Raw genomic sequence first — 24,403 nt, 5'->3', positions numbered from 1 at the left:
CCAGGCTGGAAAAGCCCATTGAGATCATCAGGTCCAACCTATCACCCAACACCATCTAATCAACTAAACCATGGCACTAAGTGCCTCATCCAGTCTTACTTTAAACACTTCTGGGGGTGGTGACTCCTCCACCTCCCTGGGCAGCACAGTCCAATGGCAAATCACTCTTTCTGTGAAGAATTGCTTCTTAACAGCCAGACTAAACCTCCCTTGGCACTGCTTGAGACTGTGTCTTCCTGTTCTGTAACTGGTTGCCTGGGAGAAGAGACCAACCCCCACCTGGCTCCAGCCTCCCTTCAGGCAATTGTAGATGGCAATAAGGTCTCCCCCGAGCCTCCTCTTCTCCAGGCTAAACAACCCCAGCTCCCTCAGCTGCTCCTCACAGGGCTTGTGCTCGAGACCCCTCACCAGCTTTGTGGCCCTTCTCTGGACATGTTCCAGCACCTCAACATCTTTATTGAATTGAGGGGCCCAAAACTGGACACAGAACTCAAGGTGTGGCCTAACCAGTGTTGAGTACAGGGGCAGAATGACTTCCCTGCTCCTGCTGGCCACACTATTCCTGATACAGGCCAGGATGCCATTGGCCTTCTTGTCCACCTGGGCACACTGCTGGCTCGTGTTCAGCCTACTATCAACCAGTGCCCTCAGGTCCCTTTCTGCCTGGCTGCTCTCCAGCCACTCTGTCCCCAGCCTGTAGCTCTGCATGGGCCGATGTGTGGAACCTGACACTTAGATGTGTTAAATCTCATCCCATTGGACTCTGCCCATCTGTCCAGCCTGTCAGGGTCCCTCTGCAGACCCCTCTAATAGATCAACACCTTCTCCTAACTTGGTGTCATCTGCAAACTTGCTGATGATGGACTCGATCCCCTCATCCAGATCATCAATAAAGATATTGAACAGGATGGGGCCCACACTGATCCCTGGGGGACACCACTAGTGACAGGCTGCCAGCTGGATGTGGCACCATTCACCACCACTCTCTGGGCACAGCCCTCCAGCCAGTTCCTAACCCAGCACAGAGTGCTCCTGTCCAAGCCACAGGCTGACAGCTTGGCCAGGAGTTTGCTGTGGGGGGCAGTGTCAAAGGCCTTGCTGAAGTCCAGGTAGACTACATCCACAGCCTTTCCCACATCCACCAGGTGGGTAACCTGATCATAGAAGGAGATCAGGTTGGTGAGGCAGGACCTGCCCCTCCTAAATCTGTGCTGGCTGTGTCTGATCCCTTGGCCATCCTGTAGGTGCTGTGTGATTGCACTCAGGATGACCTGTTCCATAACCTTGCCTGGCACTGAGGTCAGGCTGACAGGTCTGTAATTCCCTGGCTTCTCCTTTCAGCCCTTCTTGTGGATGGGCATCACACAGGCCAGCTTCCAGTCATGTGGGACCTCACCAGTGAGCCAGGACTGTTGAAAAATGGTGGAGAGTGGCTTGGCCAGCTTATCTGCCAGTTCCCTCATTACCCTAGGATGGATCCCATCTGGTCCCATAGACTTGTGGGGATCCAAGTTGCTCAGCAGGTCTCTAACTGCTTCCTTCTGGATTTCAGGGGGGCTTTACTGCTCCCTAACTCCATCTGCCAGCTCAGGAGGCCAGTTGTCTGGAAGACAACCTATCCTACTATTGAAAATTGAGGCAAAGAAGGCATTAAGTACCTCTGTCTTTTCCTCATCTTTTGTTACTCTCTTCCCTCCCATGTCCACTGATGCGTGGGGGTTGTCCTTACTCCTCCTTTTGCCATTAATATATTTATGAAAACATTTTTCATTGTCCTTCACAGAAATGGCCAGTCTAACTTCTAAATGGGCTTATGCCTCTGATTTTTTTCCTACATGACCTAGCAACATCCTTAAATATTTCATGGGTTACCTCCCCTTTTTTTTCCAAAGGTGACACGCTTTCTTTTATTAGTGCTAGTCAAATTAAGGGTGTTCTTGATCAAAGATGAATTGAAACACACACTAAACACTAAACAAGGGCCGGTGGCCTCTCTGAAAAATGCATGGAATTGTCAAAAGTAGTTCTTGTATAAAGCTTTACAGACATGCTCAACGTTACCTCCTCTCCCCCCACAAAAAGCCAGTGCAGACAAAGCTTGTTATTTATGTCCCTCTTAATGGTGAATTTCCTCCCCACCTCCTCTTCCCCTTCCCCCCCCCATGTAACTGTTTATAAGATACATCATTGGAGATACAGACTGTGGATTACTTGTTCTCTTAGTCATATAGAGCACTCAACTCTTTATTTAAGATATTATAATACTTTGAGCCTTTTCAGAAAGTCAGTTGCACAGAAGAATACATTTATTTGAGAAACGGCACAGAAAACGAACTCCTCCATTTTGGCTTGTAAATTGGTCCATGCATGAGCATTAAGACTGCAGCTAAAATTTCTGAACTCAGAACTCTGTTTCTGCTTCATTGGAAAATTATGTAAAAGGAGCAAGTTTAGGACTGATCATTCTGCAGACAGGTTCTGAACTCTGGAATGTATAGTTGTTTCATAGTTTTTTGTTTTTTTTTTTTTTTTTTTTTGGGTGCCAGTCCTTTGTTTATGCTTTTGTACAAAAAGACAGCTGTGGAAAATACAGTGTGTTTCAGGTGAGGATTTTGAATAGCACTGAACACAGAATGACTTTATCTGTACTGAGAGATAGACAGATTAATTTATGTGACTAGTACAGGTCTGTTGATGGTCTGCTCATATCCAAGACACACAGGACAGGTATTTAAAGGGAATTAATTCTAAGAACCAGAAAAATACATACCTAGAGTTAGCGGCATATAGATAGATGTACTTTTAGGATTTAATTTCTTGTATGATTTGTGCTGGTATTCTCCTTTCTGGCTTGTTTGGTTTTGTTTTGGGTTTTTTTGGGGGTAGGGTAGGGTGTTGTGTGTGTTTAAAAATGGACGTACATCTCAACCTGACAGTTGTTCTTTCTATAAGGCAATGATTCTGGTCCACCTAAGATGTTCCTAAAGAGGCTTTCTGGAACTGCAGCCCAGTTTCTGTAGCCGCAGTTAAAAAGAGAGATAAACAATCTCTCTTGTTCTGCAGCTGGAATTTCAGACTTCTGGAAAAAGACCATCCTCACCCTGTGATGACTGTGCCATTCTGCATACTGGAATAGCAGTTACAGGTACCTGATACATGAGATAAGTCTGCATGATTTGTATACTTTGAATCCTGTTAATACTTAGTCAACTCATGTGACTGCTCCAAAGTGTTGGGAGTGTGTGGTTCTTCCTCCCTTCTTTCCACCCCCCCTCTTTTTCTCAATGTTTTAGAAACCATTTTGTTAGGGGACTTGTTTTTCAGTTATTCTGGAGGATTAGTTTTACCTGGGAATATCAAACAGGATCATTTGTATAAATTAATTTCCTGGTTTTAATTTGTTCTTAAGTCTTTGTTCTGTCCCTGTCATGGTAAGTGTTTGATGGCAAATAGCCCTGGGTGTTTGACCTACATCACGTCAGTGAACTATGGTGATGAAATCTCATAGCCTTTTTTTGATACTCATAAAAGGTCATAAAGATCTTGGCACTGTGGAAGTCCATTAAGAGTTCTACTGACACCATTCACTGCAGGTCAAAATGGGAGTGTAATAAAGAACACAAAAACAGTGGCTTTACTTAAATACCTTTAAACATGTTTAAGGCTCTGGCAAGCCAGCAGCTTTGCTCTAGTTTGGTTTTTTTTTTTTTTGCTAGGCAGGATCCAAAATAAAATCATAGTTGTGATTCACTATGGAGTATTTATTTATTTGTTTGTTTATTTATTTATTGCATAAATTAAACATGTTTTTTAATAATCTTCAGAGTTTTACCTGGCTCAGATTAGGATGCTATACAAATGATGTGATTTTAGGGGTTAGCTGTGTAAAGCAAGGTTATTAGTTTCCTTTAACAACAATACTCTTTTTTTGCACTTAAAACTAATGATCAATTACAAATACAGAAACTACAGTAAGGAAAGGTTCCCTGACACTTTTTGCTTTCATTAAGCTTTATTTTAATTTATCTTGGAACAAGCATTTTCTGTTTTCCATCACGGAAAGCTTTCTAAAAAATTGCATACTCAAGTTATTCAAATTTTTGAGAGAAATATTGGTGATGACAAATTCAGGTAATAAAATCCAGAGACACAACTGGGTCTCACATTATAAGGTAATTTACTGATTACTGTGCCCCCATTGCTACTTTGTCACAATGGGGTGGTTATTTTATCCTTTTACTGATATGAAGAAAATTGGTACCCTTATGATATGTAAACGCAGACTCCCTCCAGAGCCCACTTCACATGTGAACACAAATAAAGCTAGCAGAAATCCTTTCTGTTTTCACTCTTGATTTGAATCCAGCATTTAGTGCTGCCTGATGTGGAGTTAATGTCTTTTTCAGGATTGTGGAATGGCACAGGACACTACAGTGCCCAAACTGAACTTTGAATATTGGTTGGATAAAGCTATTGAATGGGGTCAAGCCACCACACTGGAATCCCAGAAGGATGTGTACCTTCACTTGCCCCAGCTCCAGCAGTTTCTACATCAGGTTTATGAAACTTTAAAACATATGGTAAGTGACTTTAAAAGGAAGAGTAATCTGAAAGCCTTGGAAACAGTGTGCCCCATATTTGGAGAAAACCGGAAGCTGACAGTAGCAAAGAGGTTTGTGTTGCTGACCTAATGTATTGCTGAATCAGAGAGGCAAACCGGAGAAACAGTCACAGGTAGTGCAAACAGGAGTGTGCCTCCTGTTCCCCTGATTTATTGCTAAAGGAGCTTTTCGTTCTTGATTGGTTGTTGTCATGTGAGATTTCCCAGCCAATGATCTAGCCTCTTTAAAAAAACTCTTTAAAATAAACAAGAATTTGATTCTGGTTGTCAGGTCATAAATTGGATTATCTAAAGGCCTTAACATGCAAAACTGTAACTGATCCTTTAAATCTTAGAGAGTCTGTTGACACGTTAAGCCCAGTGTTTGGCATGTGTAGTGAATTCTAGCGGCTTGGTCAGATCGTTGGCTTATGCTGCTGGCTGTTCTCTTTAGTAATTTAATTACTGTCTGCACTCACTAGAGTGCTTTTTTTAAAAGCTAAATGAAGTTGCTGTATGTTTAGTTCTGTATATGTTTTTCTGAGCATGGCTTTTTCAGCATCCATATGCAGTATAATTAGATCAGAAGTACTGACTATGGTTATGGCCTGAGGTTTGCTTCTTTTTAAATATTCTCATCTGAAGACTGCAGAATTGTTTTGTTTTGTTTTGTTTTTTTCTGAACTGAATTTAACTTTTAAATAAAAGATTTTTGGGGAGTGATGTTTCCTTCCATAGTCATATATATATATGTATATATATGTATATATATATATATATGTTTTTTTCTTAAGGGATGTGGGGGGGAGCGGGAATAAATCTGTTTTTAATGTTGTGACTTCAAGTAATCTGAGGCTTGGCCTGAAATGGACCTTGTGAACATGGCCCCAGAAAGTCTAGGGCTAGCCCCAAACGTGAGACAAATGTAAGGAATTTATTACATCAGCAGGAGATGGTTATCATTCCTACTACTTGCATGTTATCTCAGCACAACACCATTTTTAAAAGCCTTCATTTATTACATAGTAAAGCTACAGAAATGGAAAAATGAGACTGATTACACAGGGTTGTATATAAGCTACATTGTCTACTGCTTTTATAGTGAAGCTGCTTTCTATTTGATTAAAAGTTAAATTGCAATTTGTTACTGGCTATTTATTATGTAAGTTAATTTAAAGCAAGCAAACAAAAGTAAGAGAAAGATACTTAGCTTTGTGCCATAGTAGGTATTAATTTCTTCAGAAACTCAGTGAGACATTGCATTAAATATAGTTTGATTGTGCTTTTATTACCATGAATTCTTGATTACTAATACTGCTTTGTGATTACTGAATGTGAGACAGATGAATTAACTGTAATTAACATTAGGTGAGGAAATAACATCCTTTTAAGTTATTTCGATTATAACATTTCAGGAAGTTCTATTTTTATTACATACCTGTAGGTATTTTGCTTCCAGAACATTTCACATTGGGAATTTAATTTATGACAGTTGGTATCATTAACAGTTCTCCTGATATACTTTTGATGTGCATCATGTTTATTATCTATCTGTTTGGTTTTATGTTTTAACAGGATTCAGTTGTAGCAATCCAGCAGTTCCCTTTAATTGGCCAGCTTCTAGGAAGACTTTGTTGGAATCCTTTTGTTGTAGGTTATGGTAAGAGTGTCTAATATTTCTGTAGCAGTTCCATGAGCTTTATTCTACAGGAATTAGGAAAGTAAAACTTGCTATATGCTTTTAATTTTTTTTCCATAAAACTGCAACATTCTTTTTTACTTAAATAAAATGTGGACATGAAAAGCTTAGCTAAGTTGCTTAAAATATGTAGCATTGAGAAATCTCAAATCTGCTTTTGGAGCTAATTAATTTCATAGGTTACAGAATCTTGACTTGGGAGCAGTGAGTGTTTTATGTGTGACATGCTTTGCTGTTAGTTTTTTGTATTTTCTTGTTTTACTAATTACTTTTTACTTAGGATCTCAAACTGTACAGTATCTAGTGTTTCACACTGCTTTCAGAAGAAGTTTCTTCCAGTTATCAGAATATTCTATGTGCTAATACAATTATTTTTTCTGATTCTTAGTATGATTTTTTTTTAATTAGCATAAAGCTCTGCTAAGTGATGATTGTGTTTGTGTTTACTGAGTTTATTCTGAATGTGTGATTTTCTGTCTTGCGAACTATTGAAAATGCAAACGGAATCAAAAAGCGAAACAGCAAATGGTGACAGGAAAAAAGCATATGAAAACCCAAAAGCTTCTTACTGCTGGTTTCTGTGTCTGTAGCTGAGAGCAGAGTTGTGAAAAGAAATTGGGCACAAGAATGTTGTTGGAGGGAGGAGGCACTAATTCTTCCTCACCAGCAGTTCCAGTACATTTTTCAGGAAATGAGATGTTGATATGCTGGCAAATTACTTGAGATCTACTATTAAGCAGGAAACTAATTCTGGGCTTTTCTGTGAGCCCCTCAAAATAATCTTTTGCCAGTCTTCTGCCATTACCACTAGCAAAAAAAAGAAAAAGTGTAATTTTGTCTCTTCTACTTTACGCTTCACTTTGGGAAAAGGAAAGGACAAATTTTGTGTTCACCTGGAAAGTCTTACTAAGCCAAGCACAGCATTAAGCTAAAGTGATCCTATGTCTTCTGGTTTGGCGGTAAGTTCTTCTAGCAAGCTCCAAGCACAGGCAGAATTAACTTGTCTGCAAAACACATGGTAGGCATGTATTGTTTCAGCACTTTCCCTCTGAAATGAAAATTTGTGAACATAGATTTCAGAACAGGTCTTCTTTGCAGAGCAGCAAATGTGTGCTTTTTTGGCACCTTTTAAGAACAGCCTTTTCATACTTCTAGACTTATTTTTGTAATGGAGAGATTATGTTTTTAACCACAGTTTTAGTTTTAGAGAATTTTGATAATTGTTGATATTTACAGTTATACACATGTTTTTCTCATAAGTCTTTGTTTGGATTATACACGCCTTTGGACCGTCAGTTTTTGTGAGCTGAAAATATATGTTGGTATGGAAAGCAGCTTCATCTATATTTTTCATCACAGTTGGAAGCCATCTGTTTCTGTTTTTGATTCCTTTTCTCAACAATCTCAGTTCTTAGTTTCCTATACTTTTTTCCTCTTCTTTGGGATCTCTGCATTTTCTAAAGCAAGAAAAGCATTTCTTCTGCAAGTTAGTTGTTCTCTCTAAGTCTGCAAGAGAGCAGAGCTTTATGTACAGGGCATTTTTGGGTCTCAAAGTTGCAAGTGAGAGAAATGCAGTTGCTCAAAAGCATTCACTTTAATGCTTAAAGACGAGTCAAGGAGGTTTTTTGACATCAATAGACTTGAAGATGTCTGCTTATACATTCCTACCACTTTCTCCTGTTACAACCACCTGAGTGGTCTTTGGACTGCTGGCATTTTAGATTCAGTAGATCTTAATTTTGTTTGGCACTAGTTCTGAAGATATTCTCTAAGATAGTGCTGGGTGTAGCAGATGCTGACTCTTCAAGTGGGTTTCACATAATTTTTCATTTGGATAAGTAACTCATTCAGGCATGTGTCTGAGACCAGGCCACCCTTGCAGCAGAAGGAACTAATCTGATCAATTCAGTCTTTCATACTTGTAAATGGAAGAGGAAAAACATTATACTTCTGCATCATGTCCACAATACCTGTCACCTTAGATGAATATCTAAGTGGTGGTGCAAGCTGACATGGCTGACCACTCAGTGCAGGAAATATAGTCTCCAAGGGAAAATAATCTCCTCATAAACACTCCTGAGCAGGAGGTGACCAAGTGAACCTTATTTAGAATGCTAATATGAAGAACGTATGACTGAAGAAAATCTCATAGCTGTACTTTTGGTCCTAAACCACAAAGGATGCATGAGTAATTCAGTCTTGGTAAGGAATTCCAATATTTTTTTTCTGTGGGTTGGGGAATTATCTTCTCAGTAGGACTCTCCAGGTTTGAGTTTTGAGCCTAAATGTCTTGAATTCCCCAACTATTAGTATAAATGCTGGGGTGGCCCTGTGTGTCCAGTATATGTCAGATCATGAATGCTTATGTAGGTATTCATTTCCACAGAAAGTTTAGTTTTAGTTAATCAATGATTTCTGATATATTTCAATAAATTTTCACAACAAGCTCTAAAAAGAGTATTTCTGGCTGCAAGATTAGGGTTTTTTATTAATTGTGTGTGACTGGCCCCAGTCATGACAGGGTATTTATAAACTGACTGTATCATATGATGACTGAGACCACACTGTGTTACTGGCATAGCATTGCCTTTTTTATTTTTAATTCTTGATGGGTGACAGGGAGGAAGTGCAGTGTGATTAATCATAAAAGTCTGGGGTTTTACTTGTTTGGTTGTTTGATATAGTTATTTTTTACATGATTGCTTCTAAGATGTCTTATATTTCTTAGCAGATTTTCATTCCTTTAGTTGAAGTTATAACATTGACCTACATAAGAAGTCCAGTAGATAGTTAGTGGCCTTTTTTGAGGATATAATTTCCATGTTTGAGTTACTAATTTTGTTCCCCTGGATGTATTAATTGGGTATTCATTTGGGCAGTGTTTACCATGACAGTGTGTTTTCTATAGAGATCATGGTTGCTAGAAAAATGGAAGGAAAAAGCCTACCAGGAAGTTTTGTGGCTGTCTTTTGTCGTCATTATCTTTTGCTACTGCCATAATTACTTTAAGATTAGTACCTGCTTATTCTTGATCTTCTCATCTTTCATTGTCATTTCCAAAGCAGTTGTGAAAAGAAAAAAGTGAACTTGAAAGTGGTCCTCAGAGTGTCATTGACTACACATATACGGTCCATTTTCCTACACATATACGGGAGGCTACTTTTGATTTTGCTTGTATACAAGAAGTAATTCTGACCAGAAAAACTGTGAGGCTGTACAAGTCCCTTACGTTTTGGGAACTGCTAGCGTAGCTATGACACAAATATGAGTTGGTTTCAGTTAGGCTGAAGTTTGAGTGTGTCTAAACAAATGTCTTTATACTCGTTATGCTGGCAGAGTGTGCCACTATATTGTTTGTTTGAGCTTTATTTTCATAATTTTGGTTTTCACCATACTGATTTACATTTATGACAGACAACAATATATGTAAGTTACCTTATAGTATGCAACAAGTCATCTTGTATATTGAGAGGTCTTCTCATACAGAGGTCTAATTAAAAAATCACATGCATTTTTTTTCACCTCACTTCTGTTGTGGTGGTTTTTGTTTTGGTTTGGTTTCTTTTGAGTTCAAAAGAAAACTATAGCTTAAGTAGAATGACTCAATGGCACACTGTAGATATATAGTATAAACAGAATGAGTCAAAAGGAGAAACACTTCATTATGTATATGGTGTTTGAGATAGACAATTTGGACATGATTTCCCCATCCTTCCTTGTCTTTGTGTCTGTCATTTGACTGTTAGAAAATATAATTCACGTAACTGAAAATTGTGTCAAAATACAGGCTTTATGAACAGACAGTATTTTAATACTAATAATTCATAATAATTTTAATCTTCATTTTCCAAGAAGCAAATAGCAATCATTTAAACAAATAACATAGTATTTGTTTGTTTTTCCTCCCACATAATTTTATATCAGAGTTTTGGTGAAGAGTTTTTAAAAGGAGATAGAGTTGCCTCTTAGTGCTGATGTCTGAATGTTAGTTGAGTATAGTTACAGTCAAAGTGTAAGGATACTCTGAATTTCTCCTGAGCTGTATGTGAGATGCCTCCTTTTGTTACAACATCCATATCACAAATCCATATTAAATTAAAAAAAACACACAATGTCAGAATTCCCCAGGCTGTAGTCAGTTAAATGTGCACATTTTAGAAAACATTTCTGTGCAGATATATTAGTCATTGGGGGGCCAGTAATGACCTACAGGCTTGTTGGGCACTTATTGAGGAATACTGGTTTAAATCAATATTAACTTCTTTGATCATCTGGTGAAAATACAGGCATTACTTAATTGAGCTTTTATTTTTTTGTGTGTGTGTCAGGCTTTGCCAGCAACTTGTAAATAATACTGTTTATCACCTCCTGGATAACAAATACACAGTAAACAAAAGAAATCGCTTGTTGACTTTGATTATCAAATTGCCTCTGAATATATTTTCTAAAATTCATGTTGTATTACTAATTTGTAATTTTTATTACAATTATGCAGTTTTGTTCTGGGATAAAATCAACTGTAGAGATTTTTTGTATGTGCCAAAGAATATTAAAAAAAACAAAGCAAAAAAAACCCTATATAAAACAAAGTTGTGGGAAATAATAATTAGTTAAAGGCTTTTCAATTGCTTGCTCTGCATAATCAACTCTTCTATAATATCTGTGCATCTGAGCAGAGACAGTAGCTCAGTGTATGAGGTTTTTGGAGAAGGCAGCTAATTTCCAACAGTGGGTTAGAATTAAAACTTGATCTGACCTGATCCTGAGCAGACAATCATAATAGGATTTTTTCCCATCTAGACAGCTATTTATTTTGCTGTCTGTGGAAATACCATTTTCCTGAAGCATGTAGGATCTTAATATAATCTTACTGAAGTGTTTTACATTCTTGTTATGAAGGATTTCGTACTTCACAAACACGACTTTTTCAGAAGTGACTTTTCATTAGTTGTGCAAGCTTTGAGCAGAATGTAATAACTCTTTATCAATGGTGGGGTTTTTTATATTAATGATATCATTTAGATATTGAATTGAAAGTTTCTTGATCATAGCTTCAAGTACTATGTATGTAAATGAATCACTAAGTCATACATGTTTCTTAAGGCCATCTAAACATTGTGTAGGTTTTGAACTCTGACGCCTTTTAAACTGCTGCAAAGAGGATTATTATACAAGAACTGTGTGTCAGTAATATTATCTGTGGTGTGAATCTGGTAGAATAGAAGTACTGTGAATTGAGACTGATATTTAGTACTTTAGTTTCATATATGGATACGGACTGTGTGTAATTCTGTGTCTGTGTTTTGATTTTTTTTTTTTTTTCCTAAGTGTATCCTTGCTTTTTTTTCCTGCAGATGAAAGTCAGAAGATTCTGATGTGGTGCTTATGTTGTCTATATAGCAATGAACCACAGAACCCTGTGGAACTGAAGGCCAACAGCTGGATACGGGTAAGTGAATGAATCCTTCCCAGGACTGCTTTGAATTAAATTGCATTTTTGAAGTGATGCATCTACAGCATAGAGACTGTCATTTTAGAAAGTGCTCCCAACTCCTTCCCTACATATTGTGTTGAACTATGTATCACTCTAGTTAAAACACAATCCATGCTAGTCTGTCATTTTAATTGTTAAAAAGATGTGACGTTTTAAAGTCTATAGTTCTGGTGGCTTTTAGTCTGGTAGATTCATCAAGTGTAGTAACTGTGAATAGTGAGCTAGTACCACGAAGCAGAAATGTTATTAAAAACTAAAAAGAACCTTTTGATCAGGATAAAATAGTTAACCTGGAGAAGTGCCATAGTTTGTTTTGAAAACAGCTTATATTTGCTCTTTTCTTGTTTGTGGATTTTTTTTTTTTTTTGGTTTTATCCATGATGAATTAAATTGTATTCAAACTTTCTTCAAAGACAGTCAGGGAAGAGAAGGGTAGTGCTCATATGTGGATTTATATTCAGTGACTTAAGGAATACTGAAAGGTTTCCTCCTAAAATGCAGTTATATCTGATTGGAAAATGATACTATTCCATCAGTGTAGCAGTGAATATTCTCTCTTTTGTTTTTATAGCTATGTACATTGACTATTAAGTTTCTCCTTGTTTTTGTAATGACAAGCATGAGACTTAAAGAGTACGTTGAGGCCTTCCAATGCATCTTTTTAGTATAGAATATGTTTTTTTCAATGGTTTACTTTTCCTCAGAGGAATACGTAATAGACAGCATATACATAGTATCTTAAACTTAGGGATAGAAGACCTATCAGCCTTAGCATTTGTTTATAGAGGTGGCTTTTGGGCTTGACCAAATTTCCTTCTTGAAACGTGTAGTTCCTGTACAGGGGTATCTGTATGCTGTGCAAGACCACATTCTATTAATAGTTGGAAAAATAATAGAGGTTATTGCATCAGTGACTTTCTAGTTCAACAGAACTGTGTGAAAGCAATGTTCCTACAAAAATACTAAAACTAATTTAAAATCCCAAGCCTCTAAAACTCTAAATAGTTTGTTAATAATTTGTAAATATTGCTGAGAAATTTCAGCTGTAAGATGAAGGTTTTGAATTCTGTTCTGCACTCCTTGCCTCCCCCTTTGAGTTTAACTTCTCATTTTTTGGCAGAGCTAAGCAATATTGGTGGAAAGGTGGTGGCCACCGTTTATTTCTAGTGGAAAGTAGAGATCGTATTACTATTTCTTTTGGACACCATCAGCACTCAATGAGCAAAGTTCTGCATTTGAGAGTACCTCTTTCAGAATGAAAATGCACTGGTTTTGGTTAAAGAATTTCTGTTTTGCTGGCTTTAGTTTGCTTTGAAACCACCACATTTGTTTGCAGGAGGTTCTCTGATTTCTAGGAAAATAGGTGTGCCATAATTTCAATGTCACCTTGTTATTTTTTTAATTGCAAACATAGAAACATGTTTGAACCCCACTAGTTTTATGTGATAGATGTTTAGCAGAACCCCTGTTTGTACAGCAATGCTTGAATGTTTCAGGTGAAAAGAGCTTTGTGGGTTTTCTTTGTTGGTTGGTTTTATTATTATTTTTTTAATTTTAGTTATAAATCTGGAAACGTAATGTCAATGCCTTCTGTGTAGGATCTTTCCATTTAGTATTGTTACACTTGTCTCCTCCAGATGACACATGAAAGCATCTGAATGGAGGTCCTATTTTCTGGAAGAATGGAAGTCATATACGTGTCCTCCACATGCAAACATTTTGATGTACTTGGAAGTTGTGTTTGTTTAGACTAAATCTTTTGGAATAGTATCTGTTATATTAAATTGTATTGTGTTTTGCAGCAACACACAAAAAACCCTCCACATTGAGACAAAAAGAGTGAGATAAGAATAGTTTACTTAGCAAATCAGATAATCGTGGTACAAAACACATAATTACCTTAGCCTGTTTGCAGAAAAAGTATGGCACAAAGCAGCAGCAAGCAGAAGCAAGCGAGCCAAAAGACCAAGCCAGAAAACTACCCCCTATCCCACCCTGTCCCACTGCTCTCCTAGTGGAAGACAGCCAACACCCAAAACCCTGAACCCAAAACCAGCACCTGGAACAGGAAGCCTCCCATATTGCAATCTGAACCTCAAGACCCATAACACTTTGGTCTAGCCAGCGCTTTTATTTTGAAAGTGCTATGAGGCAGGATAGAATGAATAGCATCAGACTAAAACTCAACGTGTGACATTCGGTTAATGAAGTACTGACTTTTGAGCCCTAGTTCTGAGTCTGTGCCAGAATTTTCAGCAAAACATATTTTTAAGACCTTTGCTTTCTATGTAGCAATGTATCTAAGATTTTCATAATTAACTTTGGAGAGGATGCTCTCGCAGTCATGGTTCAAAATGGAAATGTTTGTGATTCATTTCTTGGGTCAGATGCACTTGCACTGCAATGCTTAGTTACCTCACACTATAAATTTGCACTTGCATGTGGTTTTCCTTTCCTCTTTAGATGTCAAATATTTCTTTGCTCCTACCTTGGATTGTCCAGCTATCTGAGCAGGTGTTACCATATTTGCCATTCTTAAAAGTTTAGTTCATTGATATATATTTTGGTTAGGCAATGATATTCAGGAATAGAATAACAACAACATTGTTACAAAAACAGGAGGTCAGCCAAGTGAAACAGCCAAATGAAATTTCTTTTACATTTTAATATTTAAGTGGGCTTACTGTTTTGTCTGTCAGGGAAGAGTTGCTTTTTTGATTTACTGGGACTTTGCAAGATTATTTAGTTACTTCTGAGAAAGTTTCGTACAAACTGAAACAAAATTATTGTAAGAAAGAAGTTAGAAAGTAGACATTGATGGAACTACAGGAAGGTTGTGGAGAATAGGTGAGAAAAAAACTAGGTATGAATCAATAGGAATAGGTCAGAGAGAGTAAAACGTGTATATGTGAACGTATTTTCACTTATTTTGGTTTCCATTTGGAATGAGTTACCAAAGCATTTTCAATAGTTGTATCACAAGGCTAGTAAGGCGTGTAGTAAATCATGAAGAAAATGAAAGAGACTAGATGATCTCTGAGAAATAAAGGGATTCTCAGCATATCTTTATAAAGTACCCAAAATACCCTTTCATGTAGAACAGCACTCTCATTGTATAAAATGTCTTTCTTATATCTAGTCTAAACGTACCCTCTTTTAGTTTGAAACATTAACCCTTGTCCTCTTGCAGCACACCCTATTAAAGAGTTTGTCCCCATCTTTCTTGTATGCACTGCTTTAATTATTGAAAAGCTGCTTAAGACCTTAGAGTAAGAAAATTATGTTTTCTGACTGTCTGTTTTATGGGAAGAAAATTATTTTGCAGAATATATGCCTTATCTGTATTTATCGAAATGCAGAATGCTGAGTATGCAAAGAAAAGCTGGGAACTGGGTGCCAGGTGTTCACAGTACATAGTAATGACAACTTTATTGTCTGCTATGATAGCTGTTTACTAACTTAAGAACAATCATGTATATTCTTACATACCAGTAGGTGGCATTCTTCATATTAAATAGATAAATGGCACACATAACGTTTGCTTTTTATTACAGCCTCCTGTTTCACAGCATTCTAACATGTATTATTCTAAATGAAGATGAACATTTTCTTCTCTAAATCAGAAGCTGGTTTCGCTGCTGCCCAGATTGTGTGGCACTAGTTTAGTCATGACTGTGTAATGATGCTTGCGCTGGGAGCTCTGTGTTAAGCTTCCTGATTTCTTTGGCAATAATTCGGAATGCTCACTAGTAGGAAAATTAATTTCATGATCTTCTTTCCTATAGGCACAGTGCATGCAACTGAACCAATTTTTTTCTTTTCTTGCCCATGGTTATTCCAGAGATGCGGAAGAATTCTACCTCTATTTTTACTTTTATGATAATGACTAATTCTTCATATTTTTTTTTTCAGTAGTGCCAGCCTTTCTATCTATGAGGGTCTGTTGTATTAAACACTATGCATGAACAGTTTAGAAAACATTGTGTGTTATGAAGTGGTTACAATGAACGACGCATCACGCAAATAGATTTACAGAAAGAAATCCAAAAGAAGCAACTATTTCTTTCATCCATCTGCTTCCTTCCCACACTGTTTTAAAATCAAAAACACTATTTTGAACAGCTCAGTGTTTTTGAAATCCCCACTGTTTTTCCCTAGGCAAACCTTACTGTGCAGTTTCACATTGACCCGTTTATATACAATCATGATCTGTACTGTTAAAGATAAGTCATCTGTTTATTCTGAAATGGTTTTATGATGTGTGTCATATTTCTTGCTATTCTGTCCCTTTTTGCTGTTACTGGTTTCAAAAGTTTATTTAGTTAGGGATGAGACATCTCACAATGTTTGGTGCAAAGTATCTATTTTGTTTGTAGTACCTTGTGAAGTGTTGGCTTTTTGCAGTGTGTAGCATGACAACTCTTAGCAAGCATAGTAACCTGGGACAACTTATACCAGTAAATACCAGCAGATGGCACACTCTGTATTACTTGATTGCCAGTGCATACATCACTTCAGCTTCCCAGACATCTGCTGGAAATACATTACAGCAGAGAGAGAGAACAGTCCTGGAGGTTCCTGGAGTGTGTGGAAGATAACCTCCTGACAAAATTGGTGAGGGAGCCAAACAGTAAGGTGCCTTCCTGGACCTGCTTTTGTGGACAGAGAAGAACTTGTGGGCAAGTAAAGGCTGGAGGCCACCTAGGGTGTAGTGATTGTGAAATGATAAGAGTTTTCAGTTCAGAGGGAAGAAAGGTCAGCAAAACTGCCACCTTGGACTTCCTGAGGGCAGACTTTGGCCTATTCAGAAGACTGACTGACAAAGTCCCTTGGGAGGCAGTTCTGAAAGGTATAGGAGTCCAGGGAAGCTGGACATGCTTCAAGAAGGCTTAAATGCACAAGAGCAGACTGTCCCCATGTGCCAAAACCTGAGTAGGTTGGGAAGGAGACTGACCTGGCTCGAGCTTGAGCTTTGTCTGGATCTCAGGAACAAAAGGAGAGTTTATCACCTTTTGAAGAGGGGGCGGACCCCTCATGAGGACTATAAAGATGTAGTGAGGCTATGCAGGGAAAAAGTTAGGAGGGCCGAAGTACAGCTAGAAGTCAACCTAGCCTCAGCTGATAATGACAATAAAAAATGTTTCTATTAATACATTAACAACATTGGATGCAGGAGGAAACATGGTTACAAAGGATGACGGGGAAAAGGCTGAGATGCTCAGTGCCTACTTTGTGTCAGTCTTTAGCAGTAGAACTAGTTGTTCCCTGGACACCCAGCCCCGTGAGCTGGGAGACAGGCAGGGCAGGTGGAACGAGGTCATCACAATTAAAGAGGAGGTGGTCAGTGACCTGCTATGCCACTTAGGTGCACACAGGTCTATGGGGCTGGATGTGTTACACCCAAGAGTACTAAAAGAGTTGGCAGATGTGCTCACCAAGCCACTTTCCATTATTTAGCAGATGACCTGGCTATCTGGAGAGGTCCCAGTAGACTGAAGGGTAGCAAATGTGACACCCATCTACAAGAAAGGCTGAAAGGAAGATTTGGGGAACTACAGACCTGTCAGTCTGACCTTGGTGCTTGGGGAGGTCATGGAACAGATTACCTGATCATACACCATATAGAGGACAACCAGGGGATCAGGCCCAGTCAGCATGGGTGTATGGAAGGCAAGTCTTGCTTGACAAACCTGATCTCCTTCTATGACAAGATGACCTGACTAATGGATGAGGGAAAGGCTTTAGGTGTTGTCTACCTGGGCTTCTGTAAAGCCTTTGACACTGTTTCTGGTCAGATTCTCATTTAAAAACTAGCTGCTCATGGCTTGGATGAACATATGATCTGCTGGATGGCTGGGCACAAAAAGTGGTCAATGGAGTTAAATCCACTTGGTGGCTGGTCACAAGTGGTGTTCCTCAGGGCTCAGTATTAGGACCACTTCTGTTTAACATCTTTATCAATGATCTTGATGAAGAGTTAGAGTGCACCATTAGTAGATTTGCAGATGATGCCAAATTAGGTGAGAGTGTTGATCAGCTTGAGGGTAGGGAGGCTCTACAGAGAGACTTAGACAGATTGGATCAGTGGGCTGAGGTCAGTGGTATGTGCTTCAACAAGGCCAAGTGCTGGATCCTGTACTTGGGCCACAACAACTCCATGCAACACTAGAGGCTTGGGGAATTGTGGATGGAAATTTGTCTAGCAGAAAGGGGCCTTGGGGTTCTAATCAACAAGCGTCTGAATGTGAACCAGCAGTGTGCCCAGGTGACCAAGAAAGCCAATGGCATCCTGGCTTGTCTCAGAAATAGTGTGACCAGCAGGAGTCAGGAGGTGATTGTCCCCCTGTACTTGGCATTACTGGGGCCACACCTCAATAGTGTGTTCAGTTTTTGGCACCTCAATACAAGAAGGGTGCTGGAGCAGATGCAAAGAAGAACAGCTAAGCTGGTGAAGGGCCTGGAGAATAAGTTTTATGAAGAGTGGCTGAGGGAACTGGGACTGTTTAGTTTGAGGAAGAGGAGGCTGAGAGGAGACCTTGTCACCTTCTATAATTATTGGAAAGGACAATACAGAGAGGTAGGTACTTTTCTCGTAGGTAATTAGTGATAGAACAAGAGGGAATGGCCTCAAACTGCACAAAGGTAGGTTTAGTCTAGATACTAGGAAAAAAATTTTCACTGAAGGAGTAGTCAAGCATTGGAATAGGCTGCCCTGGGAGATGACTGTCACCATCCCTGGATATGTTTAAAGGTTGTGCCACTTAGCGATATGGTTTAGTGGAGACCATGGCAGAATAGGGTTAATGGTTGGACTGGATGCTCTTAAGGGTCTTTTCCAACCTGAATGATTCTATGATTCTATGAAAATGTGCACTCATACACCATTTTTAACAAGTAGGGTAATTTAGATGTTATTAGGGGAAACAGGGGAAGCTCACTCTGCCTGTAGCTACAACAGTATGTTAAATACCAGGGTTATTAATCTTTCCTGAGCTCAGAAACTTGTATTCCAGGCATTAATATGTTTTTGAGTGAGATTTAATTGCTCAAACTTGTAGCAACTTAAAACTTAAGATCCTGTTTCCTACTGTGACTTGAGTCTTGAGAAATCAGTTCTATTTAAAAGCAGGTGTTCGGATTAGATTACATTTTCAATGGCATGTGGAGGTTCATCTGTGCTTGCTCAGAATGCAGTTGTCACAACAGTTACAATGATGGTTTTCCCATTGTTTATTTAAGCAATAAATAGTAAAGGTAATATAGCTTTTGCATATATGTCTGAAATAACAAGTCATCTGGTTTTCACTGGTTTAATTAACTGAAAATCGTTCTAAATACTAAACAATTCCAAAGAGGAATGCCATTGTCTGACTTCTCTGGGGTTTAGCGTCACTGCCTCTGACCAAATGGCACATCTGAGTTTTTTTGTGTGTAATTTCAGCTATACAGGTGGTAAAGTGTTGACATTTAAACCAATTCTACCTACAGTCAGAACAGCTGTTATATTTTTTGGTAGTATACATAATTGAAAACCCACTCATAAAATAATATGCCCTTCAGATACCTGTTTGATTCTGCTCCTGAGCTCTAGTCACAGAGCATATGCACTATGTATCAAGGGAGGTGGACTAAGTGAGGTAAACAATTTTGTAGTCACTGGCACTATTATGTATTTAAACATCCTTGCTGTCATAGTGGACTGAGAACTAGCGGAAGCTAGGGTGGCACAAATGCTTCTGGTCTCAGTTTTGACAGACATGTTTTAGACTGGTCTGAAATGAATATGACTTGACACAAAGAAATCTGTTAAGGTTTATTTCAGAAGTTGAAATTGCAGGTCAGGTCAAGTGAGAATCTACTAAAGCTAGATTTGCTTACTTTTTAGAAAAAAAAAATGCTTTGATTATTGCTTTATTTCCTAGAGATAACTTCTCTATAAAGTACCATGTTTAATAAAGCTTTTTTCTCTATTAATTTGTTTTAAATAGCCATAGCCCATTTGGTACATGTATAGCACTTGAATTACTCTTCTATATGGTATATTAGTAGGCCCCAAATAAGTAGGCTGGTTTTGAGGTATGCAACACTAATGATTTTTGCCCCTTTGTTTTCTGATTGAGATTTCATTCAGTTGTCTTTTGCCTTGAATTATTTTTGAGTGATATATTGTAAGGTTTCTGCAGATGTGAATTAGAAGATCTAGAAATACAGTTTCTAAAACTTGGTTTGAAAGGAAGGCTTGGGTAGTGAAGCTAGTTTTCCTGCCTCTTTCAGTTGTGGCTTGTATGTGAGGAACATGCAGTGTGAGTTAGAGTGTGCTTCTTCCAGATGGCCAAAGCAAAATTTGTTGATTTTTGTTGTTGTTTGTCTGATACACAACGGTGAATGCATTCCTTAGAGAATAAATTGATTCTAGGATGTTGTGACCTAATACAAGCTTGCTGCACTGGAAATATTCTGTTAGGTGAAGGAGAATCTTGAGGTGTGGAAAGTAGCTTTGTTTACTCTCCACTTACTTTCTAAATAGCTCAAATGTGAAACCCCAGAGAACATTCTCCATCCAAATATTTTCTACTTGGTCTAATTGATAGGTAAGAGGTCCACACAGAGACTCCAGGTAAATTGATTTGATCTGATTAGTGAGGTATTTTGTAGGCATCACAGGTTGCTACAATAAATAAGAGAGAGGCTGACTAAGGTAATTTGTAGTGGTGCGGTTTTTTCTGCCACATATAATTTCAAAGTCTAATCTCAAATTCCATATGAACAGTCTCTTGCTGCAAGTACCAGTGCTTCATATTAGCCAAGGCCTATGACCAGATGTTTGGTTTTCCTTAGCGTCAGTGATTTTTGTGCAGATCTTCTTCCTATCAGTGGGTATCTCAGGAGGTTTAATGGAAGTGAATAAGACAATTTAGTATGAAAAAGTGCTTCAGCAGTTCAGGTTTACATATACATACACATCATACATCTTCATCATCATAGTTCTTCAGGTAAACAATGAAAAATACAATTTCCTTTGAGACACTCAGCTGAAGTAATTAGGGGACTTTAGGGCTCCCTTGGTCTCCATCAGCATAGCTCTTTTGTGACTACTTTCCCACTAGCAAAGTCTTTAAATCTGTACTGTCAGACTAGAGTCTCAGCTGAAATGTCAGTGTCAAGTTGATGAAGTCAAATGCCTCTACGTCTTATCCAACTCTTCACATTAGTATCCTTTAATCTTTGAATGTACAACTCTTTTCTCAGTACCTGATCTGCTCACTCAGCTTTTCTTCATCTAGGAATGTCCTTTGTCCTGTGATGGTGAGTACTGTGACGTGTGAAGGGAGCCAGTTTTTTGTCCTTTTAGTCTGGATGAATGTTACAGTGACCTAGTTTTGAACAGGAAGACAATTGCACAGCTTGGGAACAGTTTCAATGTTTTTGTTCTCCTGTCAAGAGAAGTTTACATATTAACACTTGAGAGTTCAAGGCTGTTTCTAATTCCTGCTTGCTGATCATCCTAACCAGCCGATTGATAATAGGTAATGTTTTAAAAATAATTGTGCTTAATTGAAAAGAAAATAAAACAGGATCTTTGAGCTGAGCTCATACTGTGAATCATCAAACCCATTGGTCTTTCATTTCTCCTTGATTTTATGAAGGTATCTTTTACATGCTGGAGACTGAGGAGCTGGGTTTCCTGAGGTGAACCATTTTGCCTCAGTAGTGAACAAGACATCCTTTTGCCAGAAGTTCTCCATATCTTTTTCTGCAGTTTTTTTTTCCACTATTCCCATCCTCATCTGTTGATCAGAGACTGATATACCTTCTTCTTTGGGCCCAGCTTTAGTTCTTATCTGTGTGTTTGACTCAGATTCACTTGGCTGTTACCTTCAAACTCATGTTTAATATTTCTTCACATTTAGGTTTTTTTAAAAAAAACACATCCTTTTTTCTCCCCATATGTTCTATTTAAGTTGCTGAAATAAACATAATGTAGTGCTCATATGAAGAAAATGTCCATAAAGATGGTGAGTTCTGTTAGGATATACTGTAGGAGTGCAAAATTATTCAAGTGATCCATGTGCACTCCACCAGAAGCTGAGTCTCATTCCAGTGTGTGTGGAATGATTCAAGTTCTGTTCATATGCTGACCAAACTAAAGGTCATTTTTTGAGAGTCCTCCTGAAACAATACTGTCCTTGGCAGAGTATCTTTTCCTGAACACAGTGCCTCTACTGGAACAATCCTCTACTAGACTGTTTTCCCACAATACAAGTTTGCGTTCAGGTAAGCACTCAAAAGTGAGAGAAGGGTTTCTTTTTACAACCTGAAGATTTATTGTCTGTTAAATGTTTCCCAATTTGCTTACCAACTTTAGGAACTGAATTTTTTTAGGGTGTACACTATTATTCTGAGGTCACATGTCAACCATAAGGTAGGCTAAGATATGTTCTTCTTGCAAAACATCCTCGTTTCCTTCAATGTGCTTTTGATGGAATAGCTGTTTACATGCCAGCACATCTGAAAGAACTGCAATTGCATTGTATCCTCTATTTTTAGAAGAAAAGGAGAGGGTTGCTGTCATAAAAGAACATTTTTTGGCTTGTTTTTCCTATTTTTGCTTATAAGCTTGGTTTAATATAAATCATTGTGACTTGTGAGGAGTATTCCATCTCTTCATTCTCTCACATTGCCAACTTTAATAGAGATACATTAGTTATCCATGAAGATCTAGGTTATACTGTGAAATTATGATGGTCTCTTCTTAGGTGAAGAGTTATTTATGACCAATATACTTGGTCATCTTTTAATAAAACTCAGTATGTATTATTTTTATTTGTATGCATACTTTCTCAGATGGTTAAGAGCACCTCAGATAATGTTGTTAGGAAGAGCAATCCAAATATAATGATTTTTTAAAATCTTTGAAAAAAAATTTAAACATTCTTTTGTTTTTATAAAAGCAAATCTACAAGCTTGTATTTTTCTAGGAGATGGGAATTTAAGGTAAAACAAAAAAGATGCTTAATGCATAAATTATAACTAACCTCAAGATCCATTCTGTTAAGTTAGGAAGATCCCAAGTCATTTGTCATTTGCCATTACACAGAGGCAAATGGGCCCCATGACCATTTAATGAAAAAAAAGAAAAAGTTGGATTTAGAATAAATTATGCCTCTGTGAGATGACCACTGTATTAGTGACATATATGGGTAATGTGTCCATTAGAAGACTTATGAATTGCCAGAGGTCATACTGAGAAACGTGTTTTTCTTTCTTATCTAGACAGTTTTGAAAGAAGGAGGTTAAGAACTGAACTGAGGTAATTAAGTTAAAGTTATGAACATCACCTGTTATTTATGACTGTGAAAGAGGAGAAGAGCCTATATTACAGATCATAGGCTTTAACATGGTTTTATTACAAATACATTTGAAATCTTGTTTTGGTTGATCCTCCTTTCTAAGTGGAATGATAATTTTAGTAATACTCAGACTAAGATAAATAACTAGTTGATTTAGACTATTGCTTGTCTTTTTGATAGTAAAACTATAATACTTTACCATATTTAAAATACAAAATAATTGGAAGGCAATGCCAGTTTAAGAGTGAAGGTAAAGTGTAGAGCAGGGCATCTGGTACTTCTCTAGCAGTTGTGGGGAGAGAGTGGTCTCTGTTCCAGGGGGCATGCTGAGGCATTCCAGGGGGCATCACTTTCTGAGACTCATTCTTGTGGTTTTAGGGATCTTAAAACTTTTTTGGTATGTTTGGAAAATGGGAGTTGTCTTTCCTACATAAATAATCATCAGGAAGTTTGATCACTGTAAAGACCATAGTGTATTCCTTCAGATGAAAGACATCTGATGGTAATTAAAATACATCTCTTGGTTTTACTCTTCCTGTTATTTTTTTCTGTATTTTTTCTTATCCATCAGGTGTCTTTATGGCACGTTTTTTTCAGTTGCTATATGTGGAATTCACCCTTGCCTCTAATTGGAGCTTTATATCAAAGAGGGTCTAAAGTTATTTGCTCAGGAGGTGGTCTGGAGTAGGTCAAGATGAATAGGCTTTTACCCAGTCTTTGATTTCTTTTTCATTCAGCCTTGCTTTTGGTACATCCTTCTGTCTTTGGTTATGTGGTAGCCCACTGGTTGGTGTAACACCTCTTCTTTATAGCTATTAGACAACCTTTACTCTTTTTGGGAACAGTTTTCACCTCCTTAATGTTTGATATACACTCATCTGAGATCTTGAGTTTCATGAAACAGATTTAAATGGCTAAACTTGGTGTCATGCAAATACACAGCATTTAGAGGCCTTTTTGAGTATGTACATCAGCTGCTGTGGAGGATAGATACTGTGATTCTATTATACAAGTGCATGAGCATGAAAGGATGCATTTTGGTAGATGAATTTTTAGATTGTATTTAGGCATATGTGAATGAATGAGCTTGAAAGAAACAGCTTTCACTGAGTAACTGATAGTTGAAAGTCAATTTTTCTTTGAATCAAACTAGCTAAGGACTGTTAAATGAGATATATGCACACTTTTAATATCTGATATAGTTAATTAGAGACCAGCGATGTAGTGAACCACCAGCATGATGTGAGACCTTTCAACTT

The 24,403-nt window shown here is 37.9% G+C and overlaps 1 protein-coding gene across 1 annotated transcript in view; it reads left to right on the top strand.

Moving 5' to 3' along the window:
• Positions 1-4,415: 4,415 nt before the first annotated feature.
• FANCC (FA complementation group C) overlaps positions 4,416-24,403 on the top strand; it is a 63,685-nt gene continuing 43,697 nt past the window's right edge. The window contains exons 1-3 of the mRNA XM_054397594.1: positions 4,416-4,580; positions 6,176-6,260; positions 11,654-11,748. Coding sequence (XP_054253569.1) covers positions 4,416-4,580; positions 6,176-6,260; positions 11,654-11,748 — 345 coding nt within the window. The remainder of the gene's footprint in view (positions 4,581-6,175; positions 6,261-11,653; positions 11,749-24,403) is intronic.

Source organism: Indicator indicator, chromosome Z (genome assembly GCF_027791375.1).
Source record: "Indicator indicator isolate 239-I01 chromosome Z, UM_Iind_1.1, whole genome shotgun sequence".
NCBI lineage: Eukaryota > Metazoa > Chordata > Aves > Piciformes > Indicatoridae > Indicator > Indicator indicator.
The sequence above is the reverse complement of the archived record's forward strand: the minus strand, read 5'-3'. Positions and strand labels throughout refer to the sequence as shown.